Source organism: Podarcis filfolensis (assembly GCF_964270895.1).
Source record: "Podarcis filfolensis genome assembly, chromosome: 8".
NCBI lineage: Eukaryota > Metazoa > Chordata > Lepidosauria > Squamata > Lacertidae > Podarcis > Podarcis filfolensis.
In genome coordinates, this window is record NC_139611.1 from 5,946,720 (window position 1) to 5,966,790 (window position 20,071).

The 20,071-nt window shown below is 45.7% G+C and overlaps 1 protein-coding gene across 2 annotated transcripts; it reads right to left on the reverse strand.

Moving 5' to 3' along the window:
* Positions 1 to 7,641: 7,641 nt before the first annotated feature.
* SFTPC (surfactant protein C) lies at positions 7,642 to 16,819 on the reverse strand. Of its 2 annotated transcripts, none has more exons than XM_083629728.1 (5): positions 16,306 to 16,819; positions 14,321 to 14,461; positions 12,948 to 13,085; positions 10,966 to 11,076; positions 7,642 to 9,489 (listed from the first exon to the last, which is right to left on the reverse strand). In XM_083629728.1, the coding sequence occupies exons 1-5, from the start codon at positions 16,357 to 16,359 to the stop codon at positions 9,364 to 9,366; spliced, it is 570 nt and encodes a 189-aa protein (XP_083485854.1). In that variant the 5' UTR covers positions 16,360 to 16,819; the 3' UTR covers positions 7,642 to 9,363. The 2 variants fall into 2 exon arrangements, with proteins under 2 accessions (XP_083485854.1, XP_083485853.1); XM_083629727.1 differs by having other exon boundaries at positions 16,264 to 16,643.
* Positions 16,820 to 20,071: the final 3,252 nt, after the last annotated feature.

Consider the following 20,071-nt stretch of genomic DNA (forward strand, 5'->3'; position numbering starts at 1 on the left):
AAATTTGTTTGAAGATAATTATAAAAAAAATGGGAAGAAACAAAAAGAGAAATGGAAATTTGGACAAGATTGAATTTAACACTCTGGGGTAGAATTTCGGCTATTAAAATGAATATTTTACCAAAACTCTTGTTCCTTTTTCAAATGATTCCCATAATAGGTAAAGATGATTCTTTTAAAAAATGGAAAATGGACCTAACAAAGTTTATATGGCAAGGCAAAAAGCCACGGATCAAACATAAATTATTAACCGACATAAAAGAGCAGGGAGGCTTTGGACTCCCAGACCTGAGACTATATTACGATGCAGCATGCTTTAGTTGGATCAGAGACTGGATTAAGTTAGATAATAGTGCCATTTTAGACTTGGAGGGATGGAACAACAGATATGGTTGGCATGCCTATCTAATTTACAACAAAGTGGCAGTACATAAAGAATTTCTCAGTCATGTAATTAGAAATGCATTATACAAGGTCTGGGTGAGACATAGAAGGTTGTTCGAACCGAAAACCCCATGGTGGGTCTCACCATTAGAAGTAATATCGGTTAAAAAGAAAAATATGATAGGAAGAATGGCAACATACCAGCAGCTCCTAAAGGAGGAACAGGGCCAATTAAAACTAAGACCATATAAAGAGGTGACCCCATATTGTACCACATGGTTACAATATCACCAAATTGCCCAAATATTCAATCAGGATAAAGCAATAGGATTTGAAAAAGAAGAATCAATATTACAAAAAGTATTATTACAAAACTCAAAAAAGAATATATCCAAAATGTATAATTTATTATTAGAATGGGAATTAAAGGATGAAGAAGTAAAATAAGTTATGACTAAATGGGCATGTGATATAGGATATGTAATTCGGCTGGACCAATGGGAGAAATTATGGAAATATGATATTAAATTCACGGCATGTTACACAATCAGAGAAAATTTCATGAAAATGGTGTACCAATGGTACTTAACTCCGGTAAAATTGGCTAAAATTTACAAATTAAAATCAAATACCTGTTGGAGATGTAAAAAAGAAACAGGAACAATGTTGCACATGTGGTGGAAATGCCGACCTATTAAACAATTCCGGAATGAAATTTATTAAGAAATCAAAAAGATGTTTAAAATATCTTTCAGTAAAAAACCGGAGGCATTCCTTTTAGGTTTAATTACAAACGATATTCCCGACAATCAAAGGAAAGTATTCCTTTATGCAATGACAGCTGCCAGGATGCTTATAGCAAAAAACTGGAAAGGGAGTAAAATTCCATCAATGAAAGAATGGCAAATTAAATTTTGTGAATATATAAATCTGGCAAGACTTACAGCATTCATAAGGGGACAATCGGACCAGAAATTATTAAAAGAATGGGGATGTGCTAAAGAAAAAAACATTGCTCTGGAGTGAGCAGGGTTAAAGAAAAAGAAAAATGGTGTTAAAAAAAAAGTACAAAGATGGAAGTAATCTACGTTAGACACAACATTACAGTAAGAGTAAACTTTTTGAGGTCTTAGAACAAAGGAAGTAAGTCAATATGTGTTTATGTATGACTAGATTAGAATGATGATATGGTTTTTTTTCTGTAGATGTATGCTTTTTGTCTTTTGCTTGTTTGTTTGTTTTGTTTCCTTTGTTGTTTTTTTGTATGTTCTGTTCTTTTTTGTTTGTATAGTATTATTTTGGATTCAATGTCTGTAATTTTTGTCATGATTTTGCATTGAAAATAATAAAAAAAAATTTAAAAAAACAACCTCTGTGCTTAACCTTATACACAGTTAACTGCCCCCTGGGTTCCCATTGGTTAGTCATTTTACAATTAGTTAACCCTTTCCCTATGAACCCAGTATGATGTCACACACATAGGAGGGCAAACGCCACAAGAGGCGTCACTGCCCCTGATTGTGGAGGTAGAGCATAGCCATCCTGGCTAGGAGCTATTGATAGCCGTCTCCTCCATGAATTTGCCTAATCCCCTTTTGAAGCCATCTCGTTTGGTGGTCCTCAGTGCCTCTTGTGGCAGTGAGTTCTGTGGTTTAACTGTGCAGTATGAAGAAGTCCTTTTTTTTTGTCTGTCCTGAGTCTTGCAACCTTCAGCTTCCTTGGCTGTCCAGGTGTTCTAGTGTTTAGTGTTATGAGAGAGGGAGAAAAATGTTTCTCTCTCCAATTTCCCCACGCCAGGCATCATTTCATCAACACTCATCATGTTGCCTCTTACTTATGAGGAACCGTGGTGGAGTTGGAGACGTTTAGCCTGGAGAAGAGAAGGCTGAGAGGTGATATGAAAGCCATCTTCAAATATCTGAAGAGCTGTTTTCTGCTGCTCCAGAGGAGAGGACCGGAACCAATGGACCCAAAGGATGAGAAAGGAGATTCTGTTTGAACATTAGGAATAGCTTTGAGATGGCAAGAGCTGCTCAGCTGTGGAACAAACCATCTCAGAAAGTGGTGGACTCTCGCTCATTGGAGCTTGCAGTGGGGGGATTTTGGGGTCTCAGATTTCAGCGGTGCCCTGTGCAATGCCAAAATTCAGCATTCCCTGCCTCTCACCTTCCTTTCTACATCATAGTTGTGTCGCTGGGCTGGGTGTTCATCAGTATGTGGATGATACCCAGCTCTACCTCTCTTTCAGATCGGAACCAGTGAAGGCAGTGAAGGTCCTGTGTGAGTGCCTGGAGGCAGTTGGAGGATGGATGGTGGCTAATGGTTTGAGGTTGAATCCTGACAAGACAGAAGGACTGTTTTTGGGGGTGGATGTGGGGGACTCCCTGGTCCTGGCTGGGGCTACTGTGCCCCTGAAGAACCAGGTGCGCAGCCTGGGAGTCATTTTGGACTCACAGCTATCCATGGAGGCGCAGTTCAAATCTCTCCCAGCAGCTTCATATAGATGTTAAAAAGCATGGGGGAGAGGACGGAACCCTGAAGCACCTCACAAGTGAGGGCCCAGGGGTCTGAACACTCATCCCCCATCACCACTTTCTGAACGTGGCCCAGGAGGAAGGAGTAGAACCACTGCATAACAGTGCCCCCCAGCTCCCAGCCCCTCTAGATGGTCCAGAAGGAGGTCATGGTTGATGGATTGATGACCTTTGGTTCCCTTCCAATTCTGCAGTTCTTTCATTCTATTTGCAGAGCCCTGCCTTCTGGTGACGATGCACTCCTTTTAAAATGTTTTTATTTACACTTATCAAATTTATATATTTCATTAATTTTACAATCATCTTAACATTTCAAAGTTTGACTTCCTTCCCCGTCCTTCTGTGGTGCCTTAAATTTATTTTTTAATGTCTTGATTTCAGCAAGGCATTTGACAAGGTGCCCCATGATATTCTTGTAAAGAAGCTGGTAAAATGCGGTCTTGACTATGCTACCACTCAGTGGATTTGTAACTGGCTGACTGACCGAACCCAAAGGGTGCTCATCAATGGTTCCTCTTCATCCTGGAGAAGAGTGACTAGTGGGGTGCCACAGGGTTCGGTCTTGGGCCCGGTCTTATTCAACATCTTTATCAACGACTTGGATGATGGACTCAAGGGCATCCTGATCAAATTTGCAGATGACACCAAACTGGGAGGGGTGGCTAACACCCCAGAGGACAGGATCACACTTCAAAACGACCTTGACAGATTAGAGAACTGGGCCAAAACAAACAAGATGAATTTTAACAGGGAGAAATGTAAAGTATTGCACTTGGGAAAAAAAATGAGAGGCACAAATACAAGATGGGTGACACCTGGCTTGAGAGCAGTACATGTGAAAAGGATCTAGGAGTCTTGGTTGACCACAAACTTGACATGAGCCAACAGTGTGACGCGGCAGCTAAAAAAGCCAATGCAATTCTGGGCTGCATCAATAGGAGTATAGCATCTAGATCAAGGGAAGTAATAGTGCCACTGTATTCTGCTCTGGTCAGACCTCACCTGGAGTACTGTGTCCAGTTCTGGGCACCACAGTTCAAGAAGGACACTGACAAACTGGAACGTGTCCAGAGGAGGGCAACCAAAATGGTCAAAGGCCTGGAAACGATGCCTTATGAGGAACGGCTAAGGGAGCTGGGCATGTGCCCTCAATCTTTCCCAACATAAGGGTCTTTTCCAGGGAGTCTTCTCTTCTCAGGAGGTGGCCAAAGTATTGGAGTCTCAGCTTCAGGATCTGTCCTTCCAATGAGCACTCAGGGCTGATTTCCTTAAGAATGGATGCATTTGATCTTCTTGCAGTCCATGGGACTCTCCAGAGTCTCCTCCAGCACCAGAATTCAAAAGCATCAATTCTTTGGCGATCAGCCTTCTTTATGGTCCAGCTCTCACTTCCATACATCACTACTGGGAAAACCATAGCTTTAACTATACGGACCTTTGTTGGCAAGGTGATGTCTCTGCTTTTTAGAATGCTGTCTAGGTTTGTCATTGCTTTTCTCCCAAGAAGCAGGCGTCTTTTAATTTCGTGACTGCTGTCACCATCTTAAACCATAACATGCTGTAAATTTTATATCTGTATTCCACAATCGTTCCCATGCTTCCCTGTCTATATTATGACCGATATCTATTGCCTAGTGTGAATGACGATGCACTCCTAAGGCTTTTCCCCAACATCTTTGGATAACCCCACCCCCCATCAACCTCCCTCAGAAACAGGAGCTTTCACTTATTCATAGCAGAGAGTGCCTTCTCTGAGCCACCACTTTCAAAGGAAGCCTTGTGCTCAGCCGCCCGTCCCCAAACTGCTGTGGAAATGTATTATTCAGTCGCTCTGTCTGTTTGTCTGTGCAGAGGACTCCTCGCAAGCTTGTTCTGAAATATTCCTTCTTCAGACACCGTGTTTCAGCTTCCTGCAGTCATGGCGCTAGCACTGACAAAAGGAGCCATATTGTTTCATGCAGCCCAAACTCTCGAACAGTGAGATGCTTCGGGCTATACAGAGTGTGCTGGTCCTTTGGAATGAAGCTCACTGTGGGGATACAGTGGTACCTCGGGTTACATACGCTTCAGGTTACAGGGAAGATGGGTGGGGGTGGGGTGGCCAGACTATATTTTGCAAAAGAAAATGAACGAATTCCTATGCCCCACAAATAATCCAGAGATGCATTTTAAATAAAAGGACACATTCTACTCGTGTAAGAACACGCTCATTCCCGGACCGTCCGTGGGCCTGATTGAGAAGGCGATTGAGCCACATGTGGCCCACATGTGGCCTTAGGTTGCCTACCCATGCTCTTACGCATATTGATAGTGTCCTCAGCTTATCAGATACTTGCCAGACTGTATTTAAAGAGTGGTGTAAGCCCCTACAGTCCAAAGACAATTGGAAAGCTTTCCCCATTTCCTTCCTCCTTGCAGAGAAATATTTGAGGTCAATTTGGGAGAGACAAAATGGCTTCAGGATTGCTCTCCTGTACCGTTTCAGACACAATACTTATGCATGTGTGTTGCCTTGTACATTTATGAACATTTATTTATATATATTGTAAGGATATCAGGGGGTTACTCGAGAGCAATCAGGCAATTGCCTCCCTGGTCGGCTGTAAAAGCCTCGTTATTGGTGCCAAAAACCCTTCACCATGCAGAGCGCCACTATTCCGTGGCTCGCTCATTCACTGGCAGAATCTGTGAGTGGGCGGTCCTTAAACCTTCCCCAGCAGAGTAGTTTCTTGATGCCCAATCTGCGCCTCCCCTCTTGGCGCGGAAGCCTACTGCGCAGGGAGGGCGTGGGCAACGGAGTACCTCTCTCCTCCCCCTTTGCCCAGGCAAGGTAACCTGGCACCGCCTTGCCTCCTCCGAGCCCTGAAGCTCCTCTCCACTGGAGGTGTGGTTACTCTCCTCCGCTGAGGAGGTGCTGCTTCCCACGATCTTTGGGGGCTCTCTGTAATCCATCCGGCTTTTCCCCTCTCACCCCTGAGCCGATGGCAGTTCCCTGACATATACATATATAAGACCTTAGAATTCCTATAACAGTGGGATAGTCCTCTATTCCATCACCACTTTGTATGAGGTTAACTGTGGGTGAGCTGAAGCAAGAATAAGCATTCCGTGTCATCAATAATGCCTTTGCCCTACCTTTCTCCTTTGTCCGCAGCGCTAAGTGAACCTTCCCTGTGTATTGGCAGAGCTCTGCTGTTATGACAGCAGCAGAGATGCACTGCTAAACCATTTAGTATGTGTTCATAGGAAAGATCTCACGCGATCTTCCAAACGGCAGCTGTTCTGTTTTAGGCCAGAATTGTAGGTGGAACCTGGATGCTTTGAAAGACTGTTCCCTCTTATCTGAGCAGTTTCCTAAATCGTGGAGAGGAGAAGCCAATCTAGCGGCTGTGGGCCACAGGCTGTCCATGTTAGCAAGGGACTCTTGCGCTAAGATTGTTAATCTATGGAACTCGCTCCCACAGGAAGCAGCGATAGCCACAAACTTGGGTGGCTAGGAGCCACCAATAGCCCTTTCCTCCATGAATTTGTCCAGTCAAATTGATGGCTATCACTGCCCCCTGTCATAGTGTGATAATAATTTTAAGGTCTTAGATATGCAATAAATGTTCATAAATGTACCAAGCAAACACATACATAAAAATATCAACCACATGTCTGAAAACCCCACAGAAAACAAGTCCTTAACAAATTGACCTCAATTACAGTGGTACCTCTGGTTACGTATTTAATTCGTTCCGGAGGTCCGTTCTTAACCTGAAGCACCACTTTAGCTAATGGGGCCTCCCGCTGCCGCCAGCCACCGGAGCACGATTTCTATTCTTATCCTGAAGCAAAGTTCTTAACCTGAAGCACTAATTCTGGGTTAGCGGAGTCTGTAACCTGAAGCATATGTAACCTGAAGCATATGTAACCTGAGGTACCACTGCATTTCTCTGCAAGGTCAAAGTGGGAAACCTCCCCATTGTCTTTTTCCTTCACAAATCCTGTCTTAAGGGCACATTTAAGATATGAATAGGGTGTGAGCTTGTGACCTGGCCCAGGAACTAAGAATTTATCATTACAAAAGACTGTAATCTTTTATCAATCCAGTCAAGTGACCATTAAACAGGTAACCTGTCAGACATGATAAACAAGTCACTCAGATTTCTGTTGTAGACCACCTTTTCTGTGATGTAGGTATGATGTACCAGGGGGGTGGTCTTAGGTTACACCCCTTCTGTGATGTATGGATGATATACGGAGGGGTGGTCTTGAGCTCCAAGGCAGGGAATTTAAAATGTCTATATAAGACCTTGCACACCATTGTTCTGGGTTCCTCCTCCCTCCTGCGTGTGATGAGCGAGGACCCTGTTGCAACAGATCAATAAAGATCAGGCTTACTAGCTGCTTTGCTTCTCAATATTCTCTGGTTGGCCTCTGTTATTTTCTCCTACCAATAGGGAACCTACATAAGGACTCTGTATGGGCTCTTGGATACCCCATAAGGGGAAAAGGGCAGGTTTTTTGTCTACAACACTAGTAGCCACCAATAGCCCTTTCCTCCATGAATTTGTCCAGTCAAATTAGTGGCTATCACTTCCCCCTGCCATAGTTCAACTATATGCTGCATAAAGAAATACTTATTTTTATATGTACTGGATCTTCCAGCAAACTCACAGCAAACTCAAGGCCAGAACTTTTCTGGTATTATTAAGACATCCCCACTCCCAACCAGCTCAGATTTTGCCTTCCTGCACTTTATTGATGATTATAGATTTGACAAGCAGCGTTAAGAAAAAGGGAACATAACCAGCAGACGACCAGTACAAAGTATACAGTAAAAAGATGTGCATGGTTGATATCAGCAGCTAGAGATGTTCAAGCAGAATTATTCTTATAACAATAGATTTAAAAAAAAAAAACGGTTTAGTACATAAAATCTGTTTCCTTGTCTTGAATTCCCATCTGCTTAGGGCCAGGATACATGATGATAACATGGTTGGGCTAAGTGCCTTCCCTCAAATTGCAGCTGGTGGATTAAATGTCTGGATGTCCCGTCCCCCCCATCTGAAAGCAAACTCTCTCTTTCTGTACATGTTGGACTAACATCCTGCACATACTAAACTGGCATGGAGAGAGTTATTACCTGAAAGATTGCCTTGCCCACTGGACCTCTTTGATTGGCAGTACTGGCACTGCTACAAGTGCCACATAATACCTGTTCCATATTTGTATGAACTCAGTCTTTTAGTACTTTGGAACTCCCTGCCTATTGATACCAGGCGCACATATTCACTGTACTCTTTTCAGTACCTGCTAAAAATATTTAAGTTTTAGGCCAGCCTAACCCAGATATTTAGAGGGTTGATATGAGTTTTAATCTGCTTTTTAGCCTGTTGTTATTTTAACTTTTCGTGGGGTTGCCATATTTCCAAAAGTGAAAATCTGGACACAAAAGTTGTTGAGTTTTTTTTCTCCTTGGCAATGTTGTTGAGATGGCTTGTTTTGTTTTGGGGGTTTTTGCCCAAAGTTCTTGCCCAAAAGGACGTTTTCCAGCAATTTTTAAGGAAAATAGGCAAAAATGACACTGCTGATATGGTTGCCATACGTCCGGATTTTCGCAGACTTTTTTTTTGCCCAATTTCCACCCGGACACTGCTTCTGACTGTGGTATTCCATGTATGTCTGCGAAAGTCCGGATGTATGGCAACCCTACTTTTGTAGGTCTTAAATTATTGTTGTTAATGTGTCTAATTGGTAATTTTTTGGTTTTATCTTTTTTTGTAAACTGCTTTGAGGTTGTTGCTTTTTTTTTACGATCAAGCTGAGTACAAATTTTGTGAAATAAAATAATTATGAAATACCATGCCAGAAGTATGTGCAGTTAGGAGAACATGCACTCCAGCTTCTGTCTGTAGCCTGAGCCCAGATGGGTCCAGCTAGCTCAGCATGTTCTCTACCACCTGATTCCTCGACTCCAAGATTTCAGGCATGAGCCTTTCACCTTGAGATACCAAGGCTTGAACTTGGGACTTTCTGCATGCAAAGCATGGGCTGTGCCTTTGAGCAATGGCTCCCCTTCCCATGAAAGGGCTTAGTCTAGCAATGCTTCAATCCATGTGTTTGCTGCATGTGGCTCTCTATTCTGATGAAGTCGTGGCAATTGACTGGAGAATGGACTTTATCCCCTGAGGCCAAGACATTAGCAAAGGGGTGTTGTTTGCAGATCTATCTATCTATCTATCTGTTGTGATTCCTGCATTGCAGAGGGTTGGACTCCATGAAATTTGGGGTCCCTTCCAATTCTACAATTCTATGATGTCTACAAAAAGGCTGAGGGTTCCCACAGGGCCATTTCAGGGATCTCTCTTGCACAGCATCCCTGTTGCAGGAAGTTTGACTTTCGTTGCTGGTGTGCATGTTCTGTTGGGTCTTTGGTCTTCTCTCACCCATCTCTCCTCCTCTAAGCCCAGTAGATGGGGACGCTGCTACAAAGGATGTTGATGGTGGTACCCAGGATAGAACGGTCAGCCAGTGGCACGTCTGTTCCCTCCTCATTCTCTTTGAGGGATGACGCCGGAGGCCTGGGCTGCAAAAACAGATCTCTTTGTTAATGGTACGACCCTGAGGAACCCCATCCAATTCTATAATTGTATGTTTACAATACAGTGATCCATGTGACGGTCACCTCCAGGCTTGACTACTGTAATTTGCTCTACGCAGGGCTGCCCTTGAAGCTGTCCCAGAAACTCCAACGGGTGCAGAATGCTGCAGTGAGGCTCCTCACGGGGTCTCTGCCATGGGAGCATATTCACCCAGTGCTTTTCCAGCTGCACTGGCTCCTGGTGGAGTACAGGGTCAGATTGAAGGTGCTGGTTTTGACCTTTAAAGCCCTTCACGGCCTTGGACCCTTGTACCTACGGGACTGCCTCTCCCGGTATGTCCCATGGAGGACCTTAAGGTCCATAAATAGCAACACCCTAGAGGTCCCGGGCCCCAAGGAAGTTAGATTGGCTTCAACCAGAGCCAGGGCCTTTTCAACTCTGGCTCCAGCCTGGTGGAACGCTTTGTCTCATGAGACCAGGGCCCTGCAGGATCTGATTTCTTTCCGCAGGGCCTGTAAGACAGAGTTGTTCCGCCTGGCCTTTGGCTTGGAGCCAATTTGATTCCCTCCCTCTCTTTCTTTTTTCCTTTCCTTCTCCTCCTGCGATGAGGCTACTTTTTAATATTTTAATGTTGTATTTTAATGTTGTTTTTAAGTTGTAATCATTCAACTTGTTTTTTATTATTGCTTGTAAGCCGCCCTGAGCCCAGCCTTGGCTGGGGAGGGCGGGGTATAAATAAAAATTATTATTATTATTATTATTATTATTATTATTATGTTTCTCTGAAATATAAAATTGCCCTGCAAACTTTGACACAGCCTGACTGCTTCGCACAGTCCCTCCAAATCCCTCTGGGAAAGGTTCTGCATAGTTTTCTAAGCAGCTTTAAAGCTGTCCCGACAATCAGCAGGTGGGTGTGGATGGATTCCCTTCAGCTCTTGGGATTTGTTCACACATCCACTTGTCCTGTGTGCCTAGAAAGCACGGGTCCAAGTGGTTTTCCCCTTGCCCCACTCCTTTCCGAGGGAAAGCCTGCGATAGAGCAGAACAAATGGCAACCTATGGAAAAACGGAATTGCCATTTGCTCTGATTGAGCACTAAAGAGCAGTTTCCCCGAATGGAGAAATGGGACGTGAGAAATCTCTGGTCTGTTTTCATTCTGCCTTCATGTCCTGCCTGCAAACCAGTGGCAGCCAGCCTTAAGGACAAGGATCCCCGTCTAGCCACTCTCAAAAGACAACTGCTACCCCAAACAGCCCAAACAGCAAATCACAATGTTCTTGGATTACTGCAGGCCGGGGTGTTATGTGTCCCGGGACTGGGTTTGTGGTTGTTTTGGAAGATGGTGGGACATTCAGCCAGCTGCACTGTGTGAAGTGGTATAGTCCAGAAGCAATCTTCCCACATGATTTGCTCTTTTCATGCCTTGGAAACTCTGAGTTAGGGCAATTATTCTAACCTGGATGTTCTGGAACACCTTGACAGCGGCATCCAGGCTCTGGATGTTTTCCTTCTTCATTCTGGTGATGTAGCAGGACTGTCCCGGCCAAGATCTGTAGCCAATCAGGAGCTGTTCAAAGGCAAAGGCTGTCAATTTATTGCAGGGGGTATTTTATTATGGGTATACGGTATATATTTTGGATCTCAACAAGGTATATGTGCAATGGCAACACCACCTTTTCAGGGCTCTACCTCATATCCCAGACCCTGTCACTGCCTCCACACACGCCCCAAAGATTCTCTCCCTGTGTCTTCCTCTGTTGCATCTCCTGTTCACACACACTAGGTAAGCAAAGACTAGGGTTGACTCAAATGCCAAGGCTTTTGGTTTTCAGAGCAGAATGGGCCCTTTTGACAACACATTTTATTCTTCCCCCATCCACCAAATAAATAAGAACATATAAAAACATCAGAAGAGGCTGCTGGATCAGGCCAATGACCCATCTAGTCCAGCACCCTGTTCTCATGGCGGCCGACCAGATGTCCCTAATGGGAAAACCAGAAGCAGGATCTGAGCACAAGAACACTATTCAGAAGGATGCAGAGCATAGTCACCAAGACTAGTAGCCACCTCTCCTCCATGCATTTGTCTAATCCTCTTTTAAAAGTTCATCCAAGTTGGTGGCCCTCATTGCCTCTTGTGGCAGTGAGTTCCACAGTTTAACTATGTGCTGCGTGAAGCAGTGCTTTCTTTTCTCTGTCCTGATGCTTCAAATGCTGAGCTTCTGTCGATGCCCAGGAGTTTTAGCGTTAGGAGAGAGGGAGGGGAAATTTTCTCCATCTGCTTTTTCCATGCCAGGCAAAATTTTATAAATGTCTATCCTGTCCATAAGAAGCATGTGTGGCTTTGATACGATACTTCAGACTTTTTGAAGGGAGAGGGAGGGCTTTTCTCTTGGGATTAACCTGCCCTGTCCTGCTCTCAATTCTCTTCTGGTCCTAATCCACCTTTCCACTACTGGGCTCAGCTACACTTCCCCTTGTGCCATGCCTAGACAGCATGAATCTGAGCAGATTTCTGCTTGATTTGCACGTTCTAGGCATGTATCCCTAACCCTTGCCCTGCTCCTTTCCAAAGGAAAACCTGCGATCGATCAGAAGAAATGGCAATCCAGAGAAAATCTGAATTGCCATTTGCGCTGAAGAGCAGTTTTCCACAGGGGAAGCAGCGACACAAGAGGAAGCGTGGATAAGCCCCAAGGGCACGTCCAAACCAGAAGAAAATGTCCAGCCCATCCCAATGTTGTCCCAGACCTTTCCCACTTTAAACGCAGGGTTTTTCTTTCTGATTTGGACTTTTCAAGGATGAAAATCCCCGCAGTTAAGCAGGGGGAAGTTCGGGACATAAACTTTCATAGTCTCAAGTTAGCTTTTAAAAGATAAAGGGTAAAGGGACCCCTGACCATTAGGTCCAGTCGTGGCCGACTCTGGGGTTGCGGCGCTCATCTCGCTTTATTGGCCGAGGGAGCCAGCATACAGCTTCCGGGTCATGTGGCCAGCATGACTAAGCCACTTCTGGCAAACCAGAGCAGCGCACGGAAACACCGTTTACCTTCCCGCAGGAGTGGTACCTATTTATCTACTTGCACTTTGACGTGCTTTCAGACTGCTAGGTTAGGGACTGAGCAACGGGAGCTCACTCTGTCACAGGGATTCGAACCGCCGACCTTCTGATCGGCAAGCCCTAGGCTCTGTGGTTTAACCCACAGCGCCACCCGCGTCCCATCAAGTTAGCTTTTAAGGTGACACAATATTTGCTGTCCTTTGTGCTTAAAGAAACCAACAGATCTAGCCAGCCCCACCAGAACTCGCCACTGACTTGCTCCCTTGTCAGGATGGATGTTATGAGTTCTAAAAGGAGCCTGCTAGGTGGACAAGCAGGCCTTGGGCAAAGCTGCATGACTCCTTTGGAAACTAGGAACCAGTTTCAGCAAATCTTACGTTGCTGTAGTCATACACCACGGTGGCCGAAGAGTTGACCCTGCTGACGTGGAAGGTAGCCAGTCTCTCCTTCCTGCTCATGGAAAGATGCTGTGGGGAGCCCTCCCCATCCAGGCCTTGGATGGTCATTTGCAGGACCTAGACATTGAAAAGGAGACCATGTTGAGTGATGAAGAGCAAAGGGAACGAGACGTATGAACTGGAGCATTTAACTTGGGTGCATTCAGCTTTACATGCTTTGCAAATATAAATGAATATAATATAAATATAATATAACATAAATATAAATGAATAAATAAAGGAGGTGGAAAGGGGATGGGAGTCCAGGAAAAAAGACATGGGCAATTCCACCTGGTTTTGGCTTTATGCACTTTCCCTAGAACTGCTTCTTAGCACTTAGTCGGAGCAAACAGGAATTCCGTCTTTTCCCGGATTAACGTTTGGTCCAGTTTAGAGCTAAAGTGTGGGTTTTCCCTGGGAAAGGAGTGGAGCAAGGGGAGGACTGCTTGGACCCCTACCTAGAAAGTGTGGGTCAAGTGGGAAACCACTCAGACCCAAGCTTTCCAGGCACAATGCAAGTGGAAGAAGAGAAGAAGAGTTTGGATTTGATATCCCGCTTTATCACTACCCGAAGGAGTCTCAAAGTGGCTAACATTCTTCTTTCCCTTCCTCCTCCACAACAAACACTCTGTGAGGTGAGTGGGGCTGAGAGACTTCAGAGAAGTGTGACTAGCCCAAAGTCACCCAGAAGCTGCATGTGGAGGAGCGGGGACGCGAACCCGGTTCACCAGATTACGAGTCCACTGCTCTTAACCACGAGTCCACCGCTCTTAAGTGTGTACGGGCCTTGAGAGTCCCCAGTACTATGAAAACAAACAACTACCATCATTTTGGGAAGAAGACAGAGGAGTGGGAACCTTTTACCCTCCAGGTATGGTGGGACTGCTCACCCAGCAGGACTGGGAACAAGTAGCCAAGTATGGTGGAAGTGGGAGTCCAGCAAGATCTGGAGTGCTAAAGGTTAGCCTGCTGTTTAGCAGAGTTCCCCCCACCCCTTGGAATTTGCTTCTGCTTAGGGAAACTGCAGTACTCAACAAGGTTCAGTGCACAGGTGTTTAAGCCACTTGTCTTCAGTCTTCGCAGGTGAAGGACCCACCTTTAGCCCCAACAGGCATTTGAGGAATTACTAGCTGTGGCACTTCTTGAGGTGACCCACAGCAGACCTCATTCACTTGAGGTTTTTAAGCAGAAGTTGGGTGGCCATCTGTCTTGGATGCTGTAGCTGTGATTCCTGCATTGCAGGGGGTTGGACTAGATGACCCGTGAGGTCCCATCCAACTCTACAATTCTGTGATTCATCATGCTGTACTTACTGTCTCTGTGTGCTTCTCCGTGATACGCAGCCCCATCAGCCCAAAAGCCAGGACAACCAAAACGATCACCACTACCACCACCACCACGATCAAGAGCTTCTTGCAAGGTAGTCCAGGGAGCCGGGGGGAGGCCGTGTAACCCTGCAGAACCAGAAAAGATGCTCATGAGAACATTGTGGTGCATTTTGACCCAGACAGAATGATTGGACAGAGGCACATACAAGTTCTCATGGAAGGAGCAAACGTAAGCACATAAAAAGAACCAACTGGATCAGGCCAATGGTACATCTAATCCAGCAAACTCTTCTCACAGTGGACAATCAGATGCGCGTGGGAAAGCAGCAAGCAGGATTCCAGCAGAAGACCAACACTCTCCCTTCCTGTGGTTTCGAGTCACTGGTATTCAGAAGCACTGCTGCCTCTGACTGTGAAGGCAGAGCACAGCCATCATGGCAAGTAGCCATGGATAGCCTTTTCCTCTTCCATGAATTTGTCTCATCCTCTTTCAAAGCCATCCATGTTGTTTTCTGTGGTGATCACAAAGGGTCACACAGGACATTTCACCGTCTATTGATCCCTGTGCCACCACTTTATTTCTCGCTGCCACCACCCAGGCCCTACTGAGTCCAGTCAGGGTTAAATTGGAACATAAACTTCTGTTTATTTATTGCAGTTTAACAAGCGTGTGGTTTCATAAACGGTATCGGTCAATTACAAACATGGGGTGTCTATCCAGACCTATAACTTCCGCTACCTGCTCTCCCTCACTAAACCACCTCTCAGATATTTACTTGTCTTCCTAGCCCCTAACTTTTCCTGACTCCGCTTATTTCTCTACACTAACTCAACCTACCCCCAGACTCTATCCCAATTCACTCCCACTCCAACCAACTACCCAACGAACTCCTCCCTTTGCCCTTCCCAGAGCTGGTTTTATAGTCCCTCTGACTCCACCCCCTGGGTTCTGATTGAGTAACCTGTTTAACTAGTTCACCTCCAGCACTCTCATATGTTACATCACAGTCACCATCACTGCTTCCTGTGGGAGTGAGTTCCATAGTTTAATTCTGCACTGCCTCTGAACTGCACCACTTTAGACTACAGGTAGGGGCTCATATGACGGAGTATTACTCCATACAGCAAAAATCCCTGTGCATAAAAAACCCAGCCTGTTAGAGAAAAGGATAGACTTTGACCCTTGCAGGCTAGCTTTCTATGTGCAGGAGTTCCTGTATAGAGGAAGGTTCCTTCATGTGACACCCTGCACCATGCAGCTTAAAGTGGGGCATGCAATAAAAAAAGGTCAAATTATCTTCCAAATTTTAATTATTAATTTTACAGCTTCCCATAGTTTTTATATTTTTATTGGATTATGATTTGATATATTAATTGGATGTTTTATTGGAAAATTAATAAAAATGATCTAACATGAAAGTGGGGCACGCAGACACGGGTTTACCACCTTAGTAAGAACTGAGGCACTGAGGAAATAGGAACCAAAATGTATATACTGTATAGTTAGAGGGAAGCACAGAAGGACAAAGCCATTTGATGCAACCACAGCTTCTATTCCTCCATCCATCCATTCATAATCCACTGTGTGGGTTGTTTTAGTGTTAGGCCTGCCATCTCGTGGGGCAGATTTTGGGCACCATGAATGGCAGCAGAGTGGGAGACAGGCAGCCCAGTCTGGCCCACTGAATCATATAACTGTAGAGATGAAAAGGACCCCAAGTGCCTTTGAGTCCAACCCCCGGCAGAGCAGAATCTATAGGGCAGAGTCCAGTGGGACGTTCTCCATCACAAGCCCCTTGGAGTGGAGAGCAGGGAGGAGAACATCCCAGAGGACCACCTTGCCCCAGTTCCAAATGCTATGGCCATCCCTGGGCATCCCTCTCTCTCCAGTTCAGCCCTCCTTGCCCAGGCAGGACTCCACACCATACCTGCAGGAGCAGGAACTCAGTCCCAAGTGGAGAACGACTCACCGGGGGTGCCTCTATCATCAGGACATCCTTGCTACTTTTGCTGTTATTCTCCATCTCGAGTCTTCTGGCTAGCTTTCAGCTGTCCCCACTGATCCTGGTTGTTTCTAGGCACGAGAGAGGAGGGCTCCGTTTATATAGGGTTCCTGGCACCAAAGCTCTGAAGGTGATTTGCTGTGTGTCCTCTACCTGTTCCCACCAAGTTATTTCAAAAGAAATAAAGTACAGCTAAGTGGCCCTTGGCATCACTTGTCAGTCAAGAGACCCTCTCTGGAGATTTGTCCACAGGCACAGAGGCCTCTTAGCAGCCTCTTGTCCTTCAGAAAGCCAGCTTGTTCTGACGCCAGGAGCGTCAAAGTGTGGCTCATTAAGGACCCTCTTTGCCTCTCCAACAGTTGGGTCAGAAGGTTATTGGGACTTTCAAAGCAAGAAGGCGGCCACTTTCTTCATTCTTTGATGGTGCGACTGAATTTGGGAATATTGTGTACCATTCTGACCACCTCACCTCAAAGAGGGTATTGTAGAGCTGGGGAAGGTTCAGAAAAGGGCAACCAAAATGATTGAGTGGGGGCAGAGACTCCCAGTGGAGGACTTGGGGCTTTCAAATTTCAGTGGTGCCCTGTGCTAGGACGTAATTTCTCCATCCATCCCCTGCCCTCGCCTTCTGTTCTAAGTCATTCTTGTGGTGCTCCCTGTGGTGTCCTCTGCAACTACCCTAGGCAAAAAGATTGCAGCATTTGCAACTTTTCAGTCTTCACAGAATCATAGAGTTGGAAGGGATTGGACTCTATTCAGGACAGATGTAAGAAAGTCACCCATGCAGCATGTGCAGTAGTTCAGCTGTGGAACTTGCCCCACAGGAGGCAGTGATGTCCACCAACCAATATTGCTTTAGAAGAGGATTAAGCAAATCCATGCAGACATGGCTACTAGCCAGGATATAATAATAATAATAATAATAATAATAATAATAATAATAATAATTACAAAAAATTTATACCTGGCCCATCTGGCTGGGTTTCCCCAACCACTCTGGGCAGCTCCCAACAAAATATTTAAAACACGATAAAACATCAAACATTAAAAAACGTCTCTATACAGGGCTACCTTTAGATGTCTTCTAAAAGTCAGATAGTTGTTTATTTCCTTGACATCTGATGGGAGAGTGATCTACAGGGCGGGCGCCACCATCAAGAAGGCCTTCTACCTGGTTCCCTGTAACTTCACTTCTTGCATTGAGGGAACCGCCAGAAGGCCCTTGGAGCTGGACCTCAGTGTCCGGGCTGAATGATGGGGGTGGAGACGCTCCTCCAGGTATACAGGGCCAAGGGAGTTTAGGGCTTTAAAGGTCAGCACCAACACTGAATTCTGCTCAGAAACGTACTGGGAGCCAGTGTTATATGGTCTCTGCAGTTGGAGTCAACGATGCTTCTGAATGCCAGTTGCTGGAAACCACAGGAGGGAAAAGGACTATGGTCCTTGGTTTGATCCAGCAGGATCCTCTTATGTTCTTAATGCCTTAATGTATTGGAAGAAGCGGGGCTGCATGTGTTTTTGACTGTCTCTTCTTTGAGTGAAATGTGCTCAGCTCCTTCCACCTGTCTTCATAGGAATGCTTTGCCCATGCTTAGCTGTGCTGTCTCAGAGTGAGGATGGTGACATCTCCAGATAGCTACCGTATAATCCAGAATGCGGCAGCTAGACTGGTGACTGGGAGTGGCTCCCGAGACCACATAACACCGGTCTTGAAAGACCTACATTGGCTCCCAGTACGTTTCTGAGCACAATTCAAAGTGTTGGTGCAGACCTTTAAAGCCCTAAATGGCCTCGGTCCAGTATACCTGAAGGAGCGTCTCCACCCCCATCGTTCTGCCTAGACACTGAGGTCCAGCGCCGAGGGCCTTCTGGCGGTTCCTTCACTGCGAGAAGCAAAGTTACAGAGAACCAGGCAGAGAGCCTTCTCGGTAGTGGCACCCGCCCTGTGGAACGCCCTCCCACCAGATGTCAAAGAGAAGAACGGTTACCAGACTTTTAGAAGACATCTGAAGGCAGCCCTGCTTAGGGAAGCTTTTAATGTTTAACAGACTACTGTATTTTAATATTTTGTTGGAAGCCGCCCAGAGTGGCTGGGGAAACCCAGCCAGATGGGCAGGGTATAAATAATAAATTATTATTATTATTATTACTACTCCTGTTTGCAGGATGAGCACCTCTCCTTTCATCTGCTGGGTAGGAAGATCATAGTAGGCCTTCCCCTTCCCACATACTCAACAAAGCCCCCCTCCTCTGTTACATATATACCACACCAATGTTTTTGCTACTTGCAGGTCTCTCTGGCCAAAGGGCCTGTACATGCAGAGGCGATGACTGTGAAACTATTGTCTGGTCCGGACAGACTGGTGAGCTCCCTGCCCCATCCAACTTGAGGCCTGACGCGTGCTGAGCCTCTCTGCCAAAGAGGATGCTCCAGGCGGTCACTTTTCTTCTGTGTGGGCCTTGCACCCCCCCAGGTGGGGGGAGACCCGTGGATGTCTCGACCCTGCTCCCAGCTGCTCAGAAGGCCTCGCAAACATCAGGCCATCTTCTGCACTCACACTTTGCCCTTTGTTGTCTGGGGCAGAGCTGTGCCTGGAACAGGAGATGTTTGTGAACCTCCAGCTGCACACGGGCAGCTCGTGTGCCATCAATGAGCTGACAGCAACTTTAATGACCGGCAGGATGGAGGGGGGGATGAAAGAGATGAGGCAGCACTCAGGGTTGCTATGGCGAGGGAGGGGGCAGTTCAGAGAGATGCAGAGTGGACAAATATCCCTTGTGGTGTTGATGCCTGCCAAGGCTTTATTATTATTATTATTATTATTATTATTATTATTATTAATTATTATTATTATTATTATTATTATTATTATTATTATTTATTTGTCATTCAATGGTAATACAGTGGTACCTCTGGTTGCGAACGGGATCAGTTCCGGAGCCCGTTCGCAACCTGCGTCTGCGCGTGCGCGGGTTGCAATTTGCTACTTCTGCTCATGTGCGTGACGTCATTTTGAGCGTCTGCGCATGCATGAGCAGCGAAACCCAAAAGTAACCCTTTCCGGTACTTCTGGGTCGCCACAGGACGCAACCTGGAAAGATTTAACCCGAAGCGTCTTTAACCCGAGGTATGACTGTAATAGGGACGCGGGTGGCGCTGTGGGTTAAACGATAAAGCCTAGGACTTGCTGATCAGAAGGTCGGCAGTTCGAATCACCGCGACGGGGTTAGCTAGGTTGCTCCTGCCAACCTAGCAGTTCGAAAGCACGTCAAAGTGCAAGTAGATAAATAGGTACCGCTCCAGCGGGAAGGTAAATGGCGTTTCCGTGCGCTGCTCTGGTTCACCAGAAGTGGCTTAGTCATGCTGGCCACATGACCCGGAAGCTGTATGCTGGCTCCCTCGGCCAATAAAGCGAGATGAACACTGCAACCCCAGAGTCGGTCACGACTGGACCTAATGGTCAGGGGTCCCTTATGACTGTAATAAAAATGCCATCACCAAAAAGAGGACAGAACAGGCAACAAATTTGCATATCTTTTTATGTCGTAAAATTTGTACATCCTCAAAGCAGTCTACAGAAAAGGTAAAACATCATCGATTAGAAGAAAAAAAGATTTAAAAATCATCCATAAGAAGAACTGGCAGCAATAATTTAAGACTTTCGAACAGTTAAAATAGCAATAGACTAAAAACAGATTTAAACTCGCATCAACCTTCTAAATACCCGGGCAG

Bases quoted from the DNA above. Each gene is read 5' to 3' on its own strand.
- SFTPC (XM_083629727.1), bottom strand. From the start codon at position 16,359: ATGGAGAATAACAGCAAAAGTAGCAAGGATGTCCTGATGATAGAGGCA. The intron at 11,077-12,947 runs GTAAGATTTGCT...GCCTTTGAACAG, and splicing joins TGGTGTATGACTACAGCAAC to CTCCTGATTGGCTACAGATC. The intron at 9,490-10,965 runs GTTAGAATAATT...CTGTTTTTGCAG, and splicing joins AGGTGTTCCAGAACATCCAG to CCCAGGCCTCCGGCGTCATC.